The sequence below is a fragment of the Hippopotamus amphibius genome, chromosome 8, assembly GCF_030028045.1.
Source record: "Hippopotamus amphibius kiboko isolate mHipAmp2 chromosome 8, mHipAmp2.hap2, whole genome shotgun sequence".
Taxonomy (NCBI): domain Eukaryota; kingdom Metazoa; phylum Chordata; class Mammalia; order Artiodactyla; family Hippopotamidae; genus Hippopotamus; species Hippopotamus amphibius.
This window is the reverse complement of record NC_080193.1, coordinates 108,063,538-108,080,980: the sequence shown is the minus strand read 5'-3', so window position 1 is coordinate 108,080,980 and position 17,443 is coordinate 108,063,538. Positions and strand designations below refer to the sequence as shown.

At 36.7% G+C, this 17,443-nt stretch overlaps 1 protein-coding gene across 1 annotated transcript in view; it reads right to left on the bottom strand.

Moving 5' to 3' along the window:
- The window catches only part of DNAH7 (dynein axonemal heavy chain 7), a 244,682-nt gene that overhangs the window by 214,322 nt on the left and 12,917 nt on the right, over positions 1–17,443 (bottom strand). Inside the window, exons 3-7 of the mRNA XM_057746773.1 lie at positions 12,329–12,391; positions 9,704–9,812; positions 8,819–8,966; positions 1,343–1,430; positions 134–314 (exon numbers count right to left, since the gene is read on the bottom strand). Of these exons, the coding sequence (XP_057602756.1) occupies positions 134–314; positions 1,343–1,430; positions 8,819–8,966; positions 9,704–9,812; positions 12,329–12,391 (589 nt within the window). The remainder of the gene's footprint in view (positions 1–133; positions 315–1,342; positions 1,431–8,818; positions 8,967–9,703; positions 9,813–12,328; positions 12,392–17,443) is intronic.

The following is a 17,443-nucleotide window of genomic DNA, read 5'->3' as shown; positions in this document are numbered from 1 at the left end:
CAAGAAACAGCAATACAAGTTTAAGCATAATAAATATAATAGTTTCAAAGATAGATGTTAACTTTAAATTTTTAAAAATTTATCTTTAATAATACACATTCAAATAAGAAAACAAAGAGAAATACTGATTTACCTATGGATTTTTTTACACTAAGAAGATAATCTTCTCTCATTTCATCAGATAATGCAAGTATGCTGTTAGTGAGGACTTTCAGATGTTGAGGGACTAAATTCAATACATGCTCCAGCCAAGAATCTTCCATTGGGGCTACATGGTCTGTATCAATTCCATGGTGGATATAATAATAATATCTCTACAGAAAAGACAATGAAAAATGGAGATGGGTTTAGTACCATAATAAAAGAATTATTTATCAAAAATAAAACCACTGAGCAAAATTAAAGTTTTAGTAGAACAAAGTATTTCCAAATCATAAAAAATTATTTTCAGCAATTCATATTGGCATTATTTGAGCTCTCCTAAATTAAAAAAAAAAAAGTGATTTTTATTTCATGAAAATTATAGCTCTTATCTTAATTCATAAGTACACTGTAAAACTTGAAGTTATATTACTAAATATATAATGTACTACACAGAACTCATGTGGAAGTAGAATTTAGTGTTCTATAAGTGTGTAAGAATTTAGTGTGTTGGTTTTTGTCCTTGTATTATTGATAATCAGAAGTAGATCTTAAAAGCTGCAAGTGAATCAGTATCCCTGTTCATTAATCTCAGAAATATTATACAACAGGATTTACAAAATTTCCAATTAGCCTACTAATATTCTACACCCTAATTTTACAGGTGTTACTAAATATGTGCACAAAAAATTCATTTTAAGTCATGATAGTATTTCTCTGATAATGGACATTAAACTTCAATATATTTTCTCAAGTTTTTACATGTCACTTAGAAGAAAATTTAAACATCAAAATGCTTTCAAATTAGCAATGTTAAAGTCTTATTTACTTTTTAAAAATTCTATATTTGAAATCCTTGAAGAATTACTTTTTCTAAAGTAAGTTAATATGCTTTGTGAAGTGTTATGTAGTTAAGATAATTTCTCGTAGAATAAAGACATATAAAAGCTATACATGACTGAGGCTAGCTTTAACAATAGGAGCAGGTAGACTTGAGATTCTCTGACTGTGGTCTTAAGGGACAAGGGAGAGAATGATTTCCTCCATTAATCCAATAGAGGAATTTTATGGAACTTCATATTTACTCCTACATCCACATATTTCCATAAGGAAGGAGCACAGAATAACCTCAAAAGTATAAAAGCACCTTCAAGTGCTTCCTTTACTTTCAATTATACTGACAAAAGAAATAGCTTGTTACCAAGATGTCTTTCTCTATTGCAGAAGTGGTCAGTCTCGGCAATGTGCTTTCATCAGGAGTAGCTGAGCCTAAGGCAGCATCTTGTTGCCTAAGAAAATGATGAACACACTATTCAAATGTATATAAAGGCCAGTTAGAACATAAGTCAACAGATTTATCTATCAGACTCTCTTCTATAAGAAAAAAAGGCATTGTAGAACATTTTAAAATAGTAAGCATATTTATTTGGTGCCATATTCCTCCCAGAATACCTTCTCTTTATTCATAGAGAGACAGTTATATTAGAAGTGATTTGAAGATCTAATTCAGAGGCCACATCCTTTTTGATGGGCTTTATTCATTCTTCCTCATTGCTCCAAAATCATCTCTCTTCTCTGAAATTTTATAGGAATGTTCTTGCATTATTCCTAAAACATGTATTGTTATTTATAAATATGAGGTTTAGAAGAGCACCGATGGAAAAGACTTTAAATGTAGTCTTGCCAAAGACACAGATATATTCTTCAAAAGACCATTTTTCAGATTTCCAGGAACACATATTAGAAATTAGCAACAAGTGAGATAGAAGCTCATATGCTCCTATGTATTTATTTTTCGCTAACTGTTCATATAATACTATAATGTTTGTAGGTATAATTCAATTCAAAACCTATACCAGATATGAGCCACATTTTGTGACTTCCTCTGGGGCTCCAATGTGCAAAATGTTCACATTTTTAGGAAAATAATTTGTTCTGAGATAGCTTTAACCTCTTTATCGTTGAATGTGCCATTCTCCAGATCCCAGCTTCATCTGGGATGGATACAGGTTAGTGATGCTGTGTAACAAAACACTTTTTCCCATTAACTGTCCAGTGAGTGCAGACTGGAGGTTTATCGACTATCTGTCTGAGATATCATACCAAAGTAGGCACCCAAACTGGGTCTTCTGACTTAGTCTTTTGCAAATCTAGGAATCCACTGTCTTGTGAACTTTAGGCTTATTATTTTCAACTAAATGGACCAGAGAAAAGAGTCAAGGCAATGTCTCAGTAATGTTTTGGATAATGTCTCAGTTGAATTCAGAATGGTAGGTGCTCAAAAAACATTTATCAACTGAGGGAATAAGAGTATGAAAGGAGTGGTAGAAGATCTTCAAGGTATTCTGTAGTTGGAAGGAGAAGGATTATTTTAACTGCAAAAGTAATCATCTCATTATTTTGGTGTTTGTTCAAAGTTCAGTAACATACTTCAGGAATCAGGATATCTGGGTTCAGATGCTGCCACTATAAAAATATGAACTTAATAACTTTTTTTTAATGGCAGTAATGCTTATCTTATCTACCTAGCTGAATCCTGACACCCAAGCTTCATCCTCTGTGTGACTAATGTGGGCCTAGAAGGATGCAGCAAGGTCAGGAGAGGTGAGGAGCAAGGAGGTTAGGGGCTATAGGAGAGGCTGCAGAAGTTCTAGCAGGCAGAATGAAGATCCTTTCAGATCTAAAACTCTATGACTCTATCGTTCTGCAGCCACAGGCAAAGATTCTGCTCACTGGGAACAACAGTTGAAGCTTTTTATTGATCACCTAGTCAGGCCCTAAATAGGTTCATATATATTATCTCTAATCCTCACACCTATTGTTACAGGAGATAATGACATAATTATCCCCACTGCACAATGTCAGAGAGATTAAATTCTCCTTCATCACACCGTTAATTGAGTACAAAAACAAAGATTTGCCCATCCACATGTGCTTCTAAACTGCCATGCTCTTTCCATCAAAACAACATTCCATTCAGAAATAAATCAATCAATACTGGAGACACTTCACTTGTTAAAGAGAAAATGTGATGTACTTTATTTCTTAGAAATGAAAGAACAATATTGATATTTTTTCTCTTTATCAATAGAGATTTTTGGTTCAAGACAGTGACATAAACATCCCTCTTTTCAAGTTTTCCTGTGAAAATGGTAACCCATGATTATGAAACAACTAGAGGGTCATCGGCTGAGAAGATATTTCAACAAAGTTCTAGAACATGAAAAGAAGACAGAGAACAGATGCAACACTTGAAAACACCACAGACCATAACTCATGCAGGAAGGAAACCAATCTGCCTAGGAGACCCCTAGAAAATGCTCTGGTCTTGCAGTCAACAGGTACCAAGGGAGGAAATGTATAGGAAGGCTGAAAGCAAGAAAGTTATCTGAGCAACTTTATGCCAGCAAATTAGATGACACAAATGAAAAGAACATATTCCTAGAAGGCAAAAAAAGTACCAAACGTGCCTCAAGAAGAAATAGAAAATATGAAGAGATCTAAATCAAGTAAACTAATTGAATTAGTAATAATCTTTCCACAAAGAAAATGCAGGTCCAGATGGCCTTACTAATAAATTCTATCAAAGTAAGGAAGAAATAATACCATTTCTACACAAATTTGGAAAACAGAGGAGATGGAAACACTTCTCAATTCACTTTATGAGCCCAGTAGGACCCTGATACCAAAGCCAGACAAAGACATCACAAGAAAATTACAGTCCCATAGCATTCATTAATGTAGACTTGAAAATCCTTAAAATTTTAACAAATCCAGTATAAAAGGGATTACATATATACAATGATTAAGTGAGAGGAATACAAGGTTTCTTTAATGTATGAAAAGCAATTAATGTAATATGCCATATTTAAAAAGGATGAAAATCAAATGATCATCTCAATGGACATCAAAAAAGCTTTTGAGAAAAATTCAGCACCCACTCATGACAAAACCTCTCAACAAACGAGGAAAAGAAGGGAACTTCCTTAATCTAATAGAGTATCTTAAAAACCTACAACTAACATCCTACATAAATGCGAAAGACTGAATGCTTTCCTCATGAGACTGGGAATTTCACTGTCACCAGTTCTATTCAACAATGTACTGAAGGACCTAACAAGTGCAAAATGGAAAGAGAAAAATGAAAAGCATCTAAATTGAAAATGAAGTAAATCTATATTTGCACACAACATGACTGATATGAAGGAAATTCTAAGGAATCTTTTAAAAACCTCCAGAACTAGTAAGCAAGTTTAGTAAGGTCTTATGATATAAAATTAACAAGCAAAAGTCAATCGAAAAAGAAGAATACATTTTGTGGAATTAAACTACTTGATTTCAGAAATTTATATAAAGCTACAGTGATCAAGACAACATGATAGTTGTGTAAATATACAGCCACACAGATAATGGAAGAGAAACAGAAACCTATATATGCTCAAATAATTTTCAACAAAGGTGCCAAGGTAATGCAATGAAAATTGTCTTTTCACCAAATGGGGCTGAAACATTTGGATATCTATAGGCAAAAAAAATGACCCTTAACCCTCACCTCACAACACAGACACATCATTGAAATAAAGCATGCACGTAAATGTAAGAGCTAAAGCTAAAACTAGAGCGAAGCTAAAACTTCTAAGGAAACATAAGAGAAAATATTTATGATCTTGTGATAGGAAAAGGTTCTTAAATATGACACCAAAAGCATAAACAATAAAAGAAAAAATTGATAAAGTAAGCTTCATCAAAATTTAAAACTTTTGCTTTTCAAAAAATGCTATGAAGGCAATTAAAAGATAAGCCATAGACTGCAAGAAAATACTTGCAGAAGATGTATCTGATAAAGAAACTGCACAGAAAATACATAAAAAACTCTTTACAACACAATAATAAGACAAACAACCCAATTTTTTAAAATGGGCAAAAGGTTTAAATTGACAGTTCCCCAAAGAAATTATGTGAATGCCAAACAGCTACAAAAAAAGATGTCCATCGTTATTAGTCATTAGAGACATACAACTTAAAGCCATGATAAGATGAAACAACACATTTACTAGAATGGCTAGAATGACAAAAGACAAAGTGTGAGCAAGAATGTGGAGAAACTGGAAACTTCTTTATACATTCTTATAGGAATGTAAAATAGTATTGTGATTTGGAAAACAGCCTAGCAATGTCTTAAATTTAAACATACACCTACTACACTACCCATAATTTCTACAATGAGGTATCTGCCCAGGAGAAGTAAAAACACATGTTCACAAAAAGACCTGCCTGCAAAGCTCATAGCAACATCATTCACTATAGCCCCAAACAAGAAACAGTAAACAAGATGGATTTCTAAAGCATACATACTGTATGATTCCGTTTATGTGAAATTTTAGAAAAGATAAAGCTATAGAGACAGAAAGCAGATCAATGATTACCTGGGGCAACCAGTGGTAGAAAGGATTAATTGAAATGGGCAAAAGGGAACTTGTGGATGACAGAAGTATTCTAAAACTGGATTTTGGTTAAGGCTGCTCAACTACAGAAATGTACTAAAATTCATTCAATTGTACATTTAATGTGAATGAATGTAATGGTATTGTAAATTATATCTGAATAAATTTGCATTTTTTAAAGCCTATATAGAAGGCTTTGAAAATAAAATGTTAAAAAAAAAAAAAAGGAAAAAAACTGACAGTACAAACAGACTGCAAACAAAGAAAGCAGTAACAAAGCAACAAAGGCTTCTCATCAACAATACATGTCATCGTGTGGCTATAGATGATAGTGCTATATTGTGTAATTGAAATTTGCTAAGAGAGTAGAACTTAAGGGTTCTCACCAAAAAAAAACGGTGGAGGGGGTAAATATTCAGGTAATTGATGTGCTGACTTGATTGTGGAAATCCTTTCACAATGTATATTAAATCATCACATCGTACACTTTAAATATATTCTAATTTTATTTGTCAATAAAGCTGGGGGAAATTGTTAATATTTTTCAATGTTTTCCATATTTGTAGGGAAAAATTACTACTATCCTTTAACTCTGTAGTCAACTTCATCATTAATTCAAGAGTAAGGGCAAAACAGTAGAGACCTTTACAAAAAATGAAAGCCTCGGGTTTACTCTCCACAGATCCTCACTGAAAGAACTACTAGGGGAAGGACTTTGGCAAAAAAGAAAATGAACCCAGAAGTGAGGAGTGGAATGCAAAGGCAATTTTCTAAGAAATCAAAACACATGTTAGTAAATCTAAGTCAGTGTTAACTTTAAAAGAAGAGTGTGGGGAATTTAAGGTCTTGGTAAAACTAAAATATTATAGAAATAAAATAATCCCATGAAAAATGCAAAGCAAAATTCGAAGCTAAGTTAAAGCACTCCAAGGTCCTTTCATACTATTCAGGGGGAAGGTGGATCCAATGAATTTTAAACTTTAAAAAATATAAATTATAATATGTGGCTTTAAATGCTAGGGTAATCACTAAATGAATAAAAGTATATTTGATAGCTTTTAGGCTAATAGAAATAAAGGGAGAAGAGCGAAAATTCAATAGGAATAATAAAAGATTAAATAAGCAGAGACAACATATAGTAAATAAAAAATACAAAATAAGAAATATATAAGAAATTCCAATCACTACAAATGGGATTAAACATGCTACTGAAGTCCAGAAACTCAAAGACTGAATTTTAATAAGTCCATCCATACCATGTTTGTTAAAGGTATAACTAAAAATCACATAAAATGGTTAAAAAGAGACTTCTGGTTCTTACAACATAGTAGCAAAGATAATCTGAAAAACTTCCCAGTTCCATTCTATAAATACTGGATAACATGCCACAAAGTTCCTTTGAATGCATAGCTGAGCTCACAAGATACAAAAGGAAACACTCAGGGGGAAAAAGATGGAATGACAATGCAGAGCAACAGCCAACCACGGAGGAAACGGCTTGCGGGGCGGAACCTTGGATTTTAATGCCCGTGTGGGTCAGGCTGGATTCTGTAGGCTGGAATTAAATGGAGAATTCAAATCCAGACCCCTGTATGAAGCTGAAACCCAAGATGGGCTCTATCCTCAACCAGAGGAGGACCAAATATGACAGTTACAGGAAAGTTGTGTCAAGATCGTCTGACTTGGCCAGGACATTGGGAGCAGAAAAAATTTCTTCTAAGAATTTGCAACCAGAGGGCTACCCACCCTTGGAGTGCTGATTTTACAGTTTCTATGATCTGAGAGTGGTTAATCAAAGAAAGTGGTGGAAGTGGACCAAGCTGGTAATGTCCAGTGGTGCCTGGCAAAAGCAAACTCCAAACCACTCTCGCAGAGGCACATGCCCGCAATCTAACCACACAGGAGCCCACAAATCTGCCTTCCCTTTGCCAGCACATAGTGACCACTGCCCTCTCCTCAAGATGCCTATCCAGCCAGTAAGGTGTCACATGGGGACAGTAGAATGGGGCTCTGTGGATGAACGACTAACTGTAATGTGTCATAAACTCTGTTCACAAATGGCAGTGTGTGTGCCTTGAGAGTCCTGATGAAAGAAAGGGGCTACTGAACACCTAGCGCCAAGCTGTGAAAACACAGGCAAAGAGGAACTGGTGAGTTGCATCTGCGTTGCACTCCATAAACAGATCTGCACTTCAGACTGGGCGACAAGCCCTGCCCTGATCACACTGCTGGTCATTTCAATCCAGGTCCTTCCTTTTATACACAAGGAGACCCACAGTGCCAGGAAAGTCACCACATCACCTGAACAGACGAGATGGGGCAAAAAAAACTGCCCCGAACCTTCCACCAGCCACCATGCCTACAACCAGAACTCCCAGACATTCTGCTCTCTCAACCAACATCAGGTATTAATATTGACACCTGATGGAAGAAATTTTCACATATTGAAGTATGGGGAAGTCATTCTGGCTTATACGTAATTTGGTTTGAACTTCAAGCTACCTAGGACAGCCTGTCTCATGGCCTGTCAAACATGCCTTGTACATCTGTTTAAACCATTAAAGAAAAGATTGCATTTACAAATCTAAATGGAGTAACTGTGCTTCAGGCATTTAAAATGGAACCAGGTGGCCACTGTGGATGTGGTTTCAGACACGTTCCTGGATCACTGAGAACTTAAACTTTCTGAACTGTTATTGACCTCAAGGATACCACCAGTCATGCTCAAAACAATTAGCAGCTGCCAGCTAAAATCCTTTGTAACTATGCGGCCATTTGGGACCCAAACCAATCCTTACTCAACAAGCATCCTTCCTCCTTGCCAGCTCCAATTATAATTCTTAATAACTCGTGAAACTAACCGTAACCTTGCAGTTTTTGCCTTTATAGGCCTCCCTCATGTTGTAGTCTAGGGGTACACGATCCAAGTGCTTACTGAACCTGTATCTCCCAGACTATAGTCCTCAGTTTGGCTCCAATAGAACTCTCTTCTCTCCCTATTATAGACTCTTCTATTGATCATTTTCTTCGACACACCTTTTCAGTTCACGATACTTAAAAATGGGACACCTTAATAGGGTTAAGCTCAATCTTGCATTATTTATACCCTGACCTCCTTCCAACCAGGCTTTCAGGAATCCTTAGAGATGCACAGAACTCTTACAATTTTAGATGGAAACGTTCCCAGGGGCTCTAACTAGGGTAACACACACTGGTTAGCTTACAGAACTTACATAATGACATTAACAAGAGTGCTTCTAAAGTTTTCTCGTTCTTTATGTGGAAATTTGCTCTTTGATTTAGAAGTAGATGGTCCAGCATGGTGATCATCAATCTGGTCAAGTAACTTGCCCTTTTTTCCAAAGCGTTCCATGTATTCAGCTTGAATTTTTTAAAAAAGGCATAAATTAGTCATCTAAAAATTAAGCTAAAATATTTAAGTGGTTAGAATAAAATGAAGTACCTTTTAGGAAAAAAACCACATTCTTTAAGTTCTTAAGTAACCTTCACTATCAGGAAGTTAAACCAACTCTCATTTTATGTCATCATAATAGAAACCTTTATCTCTAGAATATTCAAATTAATTTATTTTATATTTTGATTAATGCTAATAAACTCAGATTTTCAATTATATTTGCATAGAAGCTTCTTAAAATGAAGATTAAAATTATTATAAAAACAGAGTATAAAACTATTTCAGCAAATTTAAAGAACCATGGTGAAAAATGTTAATATTCAATGTAATCAATCTAATGTCAAAATAAAAATATTAATCTAAATAATTTAGAAGGAGTGTTTACAACTTATTAAAATCCCCCTCAGAAAAAAACTTTAGTCTTTGATACAGAGGCAAATTCTGAATACAATAAATCAAAGTCTTATTATAAACATCACAATTGCTAAAATATCAGCTTTTACAGCATTTGCAACAGCCTGAAATAACTAAGAACTGGAATCAATTATTTTTCTGAGGGAACACATTTGTGATAAATTTTTCTACTTGATATAAATATCACTTCAATTTTACAGTTTCATTGCTCTAATTGACTAAACGTTGTGTGATTTTTTTTTCTCTAGAATATTTTCTTAAATCTAAGACAGAATGTTAGAGCTTTTACCATATGACTGTTCATTTTTAACACTAAACTGCTTTGGAATATCTTCATCCTGCTTTACATTCAGATGGAATGACGGAGCTGCCTGCTGCCACTGGGGCTTTGTACTCACCTGAAATATGAAATTTAGATGACATTAACAAAACAAGATCAGAAAAAAAATTTTTTTTTCATGAAATGCATAAGAATGTATAAATGCAGATATTTTCTCAAACAAATTAGGACATCTGGAAAGAAGGCACAAACACCCAGTAGCAAATCTCATTCAAGCCTGTGAATGGCATGGGGTGGGACATTTGGGATACATTACCAAAGGCTCTGCTGCTATTTTGATGTGAGCGCCTATTACCTAACTGCGGTGTTCATTCCAGAGAGTTTACTCACCCCCAGACATTGGCAAGTGATTTTTAATCCTTCCATCTTAGAGGCACTCCTTGCGGGACTCCAATGCTAATGAGTTCCTCTACATTCCAGCTCCAAAGGATCTTCCTGTTCTCATGGCTTCAGCAGCCCTCAATTACCCTGGCAACTCACAAATTCATCCCACTGTTTAAGACAGGGGTCATAAATTCCTATACCTACACAATTCTGGCAGGAATCACAAAAGAGGGAGGAAAGCTAGTGATGATAGCTAATTGGTACTCAGCTTCAGTGCTGGGAAACCTTACAGGGGGTGGGGACTATGGCCGATGGAAGAAAACCTATGTTTTCTAAAACGGCAACAACTAATTAGCTTGAGCCAGTTATTGCAATACCAGGACACAGACCGACTGTTTCTAGAATCTATGGCTCTTCAAGAAACCCAGACAGGCAGGTTTTAAAGTAAAATGTACATATTTTTAAGCACTGACAATCAATTCTGTGTCTTCCTTTCACATCCAGACCAACTTGATAGCCCATGCTTATACTGGCTTTCAGTTTTACTCTTCCCAATCCTTTATTCCTACTTTCAAATAAACTACCTGCACCCAAGTCCTTTTTTCAGGCTCTTCTTTCACAGGAAAACAAGCTAAGACAATTAGTAAATCAATGCTTTTCCATCCTTCCGTCTGTCTTTCCATTCTTCCGCCTGTTTTTCCATTCTTCCGCGTTCATCTTTCTCCTTAAAGGATTTCAGATCCATGTGCGGGCTATGAGTGAGGTGTTCACAAAGGGTGAGAATCAGGTCACCAGCTCAGAGAGGCTGGGAGCCACCAGCACTGGGTCACCCTTGATTTCAACCACAAGGATCACCACCAGAAGCATAAAGGCCTGTAATGACAACCACTCTAGGTCTTAACTACTGCCGGAAAATTGTATCCGAGTACAAACCTTAATATTCAAATGAAAATTGTTTGGTCTTTTTGTCAATGGATTTTTTAAAAATCTCTTAAAAATAAGATCTCTTTTAAAACACATGAAACTCAAAGAATGCTGAAAAAAATGCAAGATATGGCCAAATATGAACATAAAACCAGGTTTAAATTAGCCAACCAAAGCATTTTAGACTAGTATATGCCAATGACAGGAAAGTATTATTATTCAGCTCAGCCACTGAATATTAAATCAGGAAATTTTATTTGAGTTTATATCTCTAAACCTGTATACTAACAAGACATAACAAACTAAGGGTAATTTTGTTTGTTTTAAAATTTTTGTCAAATTTTAAACAAACAACATCTATTCTATTTCAAATCTTATCTTTTAAGCTAGAAAATTTAATAAATTTTGCAGAACCACAGAAAAGATGCTATGGCGCAATTCTATACAACTTGGTAGGATAATCTGGCATTATTAAAAAAATTTTCAATTAAAATGTATATTTTGAAATGTTCATTTACTTTATATAAGAATATTAATTCAAGTTTCTAAGTGAAAAATATCCTCCAGGAATCTTTCTCTGTAAAGCAACACAAATTCAATTTTATAGTCTGCTCTCAGCTTTATTTAAAGTATCTTTCAAAAAATAATGCTTTAGATGAAACTTGAGAACATTATGCTAAGTGAAATAAGCCAGACATCAAAAGATAAATACTGTATGATTCTACTTACATGAGGTACCTAGAGTAGGAAGATACATAGAGACAGAAAGAATGCTTGTTGCCATGGATTGAGGAGAGGGGGAAACAGGGAGTTGCTGTCTAACGGGTACAGAGTTTCAGTTTGGGAAGATGAAAAGAGTCCGGAAAATGGATGGTGGTGATAGATGTACAATAATATGAATGTACTTAATGTCAATGAACTATAGATTAAAAATGGACTATCAACCCTTCTTACTTTCAAACTCAGAAACTGAGGCTCAGAGAGGTGACTCCCTCAGATGGCAGAGCCATTAGTGACAAGGTTGTAACCCACAGCTTCATTTCCTAATTCCAACACTGTTATATTTTCTTCTAGACCATCTTGGAAATACTTTTATCCAGAATATTCAAATATTCTATACATACTACTAGGAAATTACAGCTTACACTTACTTTATTAAGATAGTTCTGTTTCCTTTAACGTGTACCTCAGAATTTCTCAATCAGAAAACAGTCAAATGGAGCACAAAATTCAAAATCATAAATTCAGTTACTTATTTACAAGTTTGAAAACTAATAAACATTTTTAAAAGGGCAAAAATCCAATGGGAGTGTATAGGTAAATTACCGTAGCCAGTTGTGGTAAAATTCTTACTGGCGTCTTGGATTTTTCTTTGCTGGCTGATTTATCCTGAGTGGAAAAAAAAAAAAGTTTTACTCTGTTAGAGCTAAAGCGGATTCATTCAACCAAATTTTACAGAGGATCCAAAGTAAAACACAGTCTTCAAAATATTCAAAGACATACTCTACTACTTTTTAAATTCTCAACTGTTTGTCTTAGAATTGCTTTTTTATAGCAAGGAAAGAAAGAAAAATGGTATCCAACAATACCTATTGGAAAGCTTTAAAAATGTGCAATGCCTTTTATTCATTACATCATCCCCTATGAATTTATAGTGTCCAGGGCCTAATCCACTCCACCTTCCTTTGCTATCACTAAAACACCATTTTTGTCCTATTGACAACCAGAATGCTCCACTTCCTAAGCTGACAGTGTATTCGGGAGGGGATATTTGGGTTGATGGTGAAGTATAAGGTATAACAATTCTCTTATTCAACAATGATTTACTGAATTCCTACCATGTGTCGGGCTCTCTTTAAGGCACTGGACATAGAGTCATGGACAGAACAAAGTCCCTCCCCTGGGGGAGCTTACATTCTAGTGGGGGTAGAGATAGCTATTTCAGAATAAATACATCATTATGTCAGGAAGCAATAAGTGCAATGGAAAAAATAAAACTGGGTAAAGGGATAGAGGGGGAAAGGTGGAGAAGTGCTTGGCTAGGATGAGGGTAACGAGGTCTCTTTTCAGAGGTTATGTTTGAGTAGAGATGTAAATCAAGAGCAAGGGAGGGCTGGACAGGTGAGTGCTGCTATATTATGGAAGACATGGGTTTGGGGGCTTGCCTGGCCTGGCTGGCAGCAGAGAACCATCGTAGTCTCCTCTTGGAGTGCCATCCAGTCCCAGTTTGCTGGGGACAGTCCCAGTTCACCCCTCTTGCCCAAGCATTATTAGTAGCACTTTCACTCTCAATGGCATCTCAGTTTGGGTGATGAATTACACTGTCATCTTATTTATAATGCAAGGACACATAAAGCGTTATTTTATTAACAGTCCTGGCAGCAATAAATAAGATCGGTGAGAAGGAAACTTAGAGTCATCATTGAGGATAGTTTAACAGCTTTTAATAAACCAGGCAACAGGAGATACAGACCTTGATTTAGAGAAAATGCTAGTAACTGAAGGTCATCACAGCCTTGTTAAGGCACAGCTCTGAACATCTGCTCCCCTGGTCAAAAACATCAAAAAGCCCCCTATTAAAGTAAACACAAGTCTTCATCTTGGTTTTCAAAGCCTCCTCCGTAGGCCCTACACTTTTCACTTCCCAGCCTCTCTTACAGTTACTTTGTAGCCATATGACTTGAGCCCGCCAATGAAAAGTGAGCACCAGAGGACAGGTAGTTAAGAGCAGGTATGCCTCACGCATAGCTCTCTCACCTCTGCCCCTGCCAGTAAGAAGGCCAAGTGTTTCTGCCAGCATTGCTGTAAGGTGAAGGAGCACTGACTGACTCTTATCAGATTTCACGTGACCAAGGGGTAATCTCTGTTAGGTGAAGTCTCTGAGATTTGGGGGTCTGTTTGTTATGTCAGCTAGTATTAATTATCCTAACAGAGCCACCAATATGTCCCTCAATATCCCTGTTAAAGTCAGCACTCTCTTCAAGACCAATATAAACAAATTTAGATTTTTTTAAAAACCCCAATTGCAGGTAAGCAATTTTTGAATGTGCACAGCACTCTTTTGTGAATTCTTGTATTGTTTAAATTGTCTGAAATATAATTTGTGTATATATTTATCCTGCTTTCCTATCTTCTTACCCTGCTCCATCTCAGCCTACTAATAATTCAGTCTTACAGAGCAGGATAAACTGACTTTAAAATAACTGACTTTATCGTAGGAAAAATTACAAATTGGTTAACCAAGCCCTAAAAAAAAAAATAAAGAAAAAACAATTAGGGCCAAAACGGCAGAGTAGGAAAACCCTGAGATCACCTCCTCCCACAGGCACACCAAAATCACAACTATTTACAGAGCAACTATTAATGATAATGATCTGAAGACTTGTAGAAAATATATTCTTCAACTAAAGATATAAAGAAGAAACCATAACAAGACAGGTAGGAGAGGAAGAGATGTAATATAGTCAAGACCCACACCCCTGGGCAAGGGACGAACAAATGGGAGAATAGTCACAATTGCAGAGATTCTTCCCAAGGAGCAAGGGGTCTGAGTCCCATGTTGGGCTCCCCAGGGGTCCTGCACCAGAAAGACAAGCCCCAGAATGTTTGCCTTTAAAGGTTTGCCTTTTGGGAAAGCCAGAGGATTATAGGAAACAGACTTCACTCTTAAAGGACTCACACAAAATCTCACACTCTCCAAGACCCAGGGAAGAAGAATAATTTGAAAGGAGCCTGGGTCAGACCCACTTGCTGATCCTAGAGAGCCTTCCAGAGAGGAAGGAGGCAAACTGGACTCACCCTGGAGACATAAATGCTGGTGGCAGTCATTTCAGGGAGCTCATTCTACCATAAGGATAAATATTGGTGCTGGCAGGCAGTGTTGTAGAACCCTCCCTCTAGCTTATTAGCACTGGTACACAGCCTCACCCATCAATAGACCAGATGCTATCAACCCCTTTAAGCTCCCAACCACCTTGGTATTTGGCCCTGCCCATCAGAGGTCCAGGACCTGGACCACCCACCGTGAGGCAGACATCAGCTCCCAGACCCTGGACCCTGCAGACAGACACCCTAGGAACTGGCTTTGCCCACTAGGGGGCCAGCAGTAGCCCTGAGACCTGGCCTTACCCACCAGTGGTCAGTAACCAGCACCAGGATCCCATGGGTCCTGGCCTTACCCATCAATGAAGCCAATAGCAACTCCAGGACCCCCAAAGCCCCAAAGCCAGAGACCCTGAGACCTGATTCCATCCACCAGTGAGCCAGCACTAGCCACAGAACACTGCCTCACTCAACAGCAAGTCAACACCAGTTCTAGGAGCACCCTCAGCCCTGGCCTTGCCCACAAGCAAGCTGACACTAGCTCTGGGACCCCAAGATTCACAGCCAGCCACCTTGGGACCCAGCTCCACCCACCAGTGGACTGGCACTAGCCCCAGGACCACCTGGAGCTCTGTAACCAGCCTTGCCATGACCCAGCCCTGTCTACCAGCAGCTGGCAGCCTCTGTACTAGGAAGCACCTGGCAATCAACCAAGCTGGAGGTGGGGCAGTCAGTAGTCAGCCTGCCACTGCAGAAGGGCCCACACAGCCTACATAGAGGGCACCACAGAGCATACAGCTCTGGTGACCAGAGGTGAGTATGCTGCTGGGCCCCACAGGACATCTTCTACATAAGGCCACTTCTCCAAGATTGGGAAAAGTAACCAATCTATCAAATATATGGAAATAAAAACACAGAATTAGGCAAAACTGGGAGACAGAGGAATATGTTCCAAACAAAGGAACAAGATAAAATCCCAGAAGAAGAGCTAAGTAAAGTGGAGATAAGCAATCTATCCAATAAAAAGTTCAAGGTAATAATCATAAAGATGCTCAAAGAACTTGGGAGAAGAATGGATGAACAGAGTGAGAAGTTAGAAGTTTCTAACAAAGAGTAAGAAAACCTAAAGAACAACCAAACAGAACTGAAATAAAAATACATTATAGAGAACAAACAGTAGATTAGATGATACAAAGGAATAGATCAGCACTAGAGGACAAAGTAGTGGAAAGCACTCAAGCTGAAAAGAAAAAAAAAATTTAAATAAGGATAGTTTAAGAGACCTCCAGGACAACATCAAGCTTACTAACACTTGCATTATAGGGATCCCAGAATAAGGAAGGAAGGAAGGAAGGAAGGAAGGAAGGAAGGAAGAGGAAGAGAACATATTTGAAGTCATAGCCAAAAATTTCCTTAATCTGGGAAAGGAAACAGACATCCAGGTCCAAGAAGCACAAAGTGTCTCAAACAATATCAACCCAAAGAGAGGGCCACAACAAGACATATTGTAATTAAAATGGAAAAAAATTAAAGATAAAGAGAGAATATTAAAAGCATAAGGGAAAGGCAATTAGTTACAGAGAAAGGAACTCCCATAAGGCTATCAACTGACATTTCAGCAGAAACTCTACAGGCCAGAAGTGGGTAAGTAAAGACAGATCAACCACTTACAAAGCTAGAAGGAGATTGAAAGATAAAAGTAGTAAAATTGAAAGTAACAATAACAGTAGGGGACTTTAAGACCCCACTTACATCAATGGACAGATCGTCCAGGCAGAAAAAGCAATAAAGAGACACTGGACCTAAATAATACATTAGACCATATGGACATAATAGATTATATATATAGAACATTACAACCAAAGGCAGCAGAATACACATTCTTTCCAAGTGCACATGGAACCTTCTCCAGGACAGATCACATGCTAGGCCACAAAACAAGTCTCAGTAAATTTAAGAAGACTGAAATCTTATCAAGCATCTTTCCTGTTCACAACTGTATGAGTCTAGAAACCAACTACAAGAAAAAAAACTGGAAAAAAAAAACACATGGAGGCTAAACAATATGCTACTAAACAACAAATGGACTGCTGAGGAAATCAGAGGAAATTGAAAAATACCTGGAGATTAATGAAAATGAAAATACAATGATCCAAAATCTATGAAACACAGCAAAAGCACTGTAAATGGGAAATTTATAGCAATACAAGCTTACCTCAGGAAACAAGAAAAACCTCAAATAAACAACCTAACTTTAAATCTAAAGAACTTGAAAAAGAACAAAAACAAAGTTAGAAGGAAAAAACCCCAATGATCAGAGAAGAAATATACAAAATAGAGACTTAAAAAACAATAGAAAGAATCAATGAAACTAAGAGCTGGTTCTTTGAAAAGATAAACAAAATTGATCAACATTTAGCCAAATTTATCAAGAAAAAAAGAGGTCCCAAATAAATAAAATCAGAAATGAAAAAGTTACAACTCACACCACAGAAATACAGAGGATCACAAGAGATTACTACGAACAGTTGCATGCCAATAAAATAGACAATATAGAGGAAGTGGACAAATTCCTAGAAATGTACAATCTCCCAATACTGAATCAGGAAAAAATAGAAT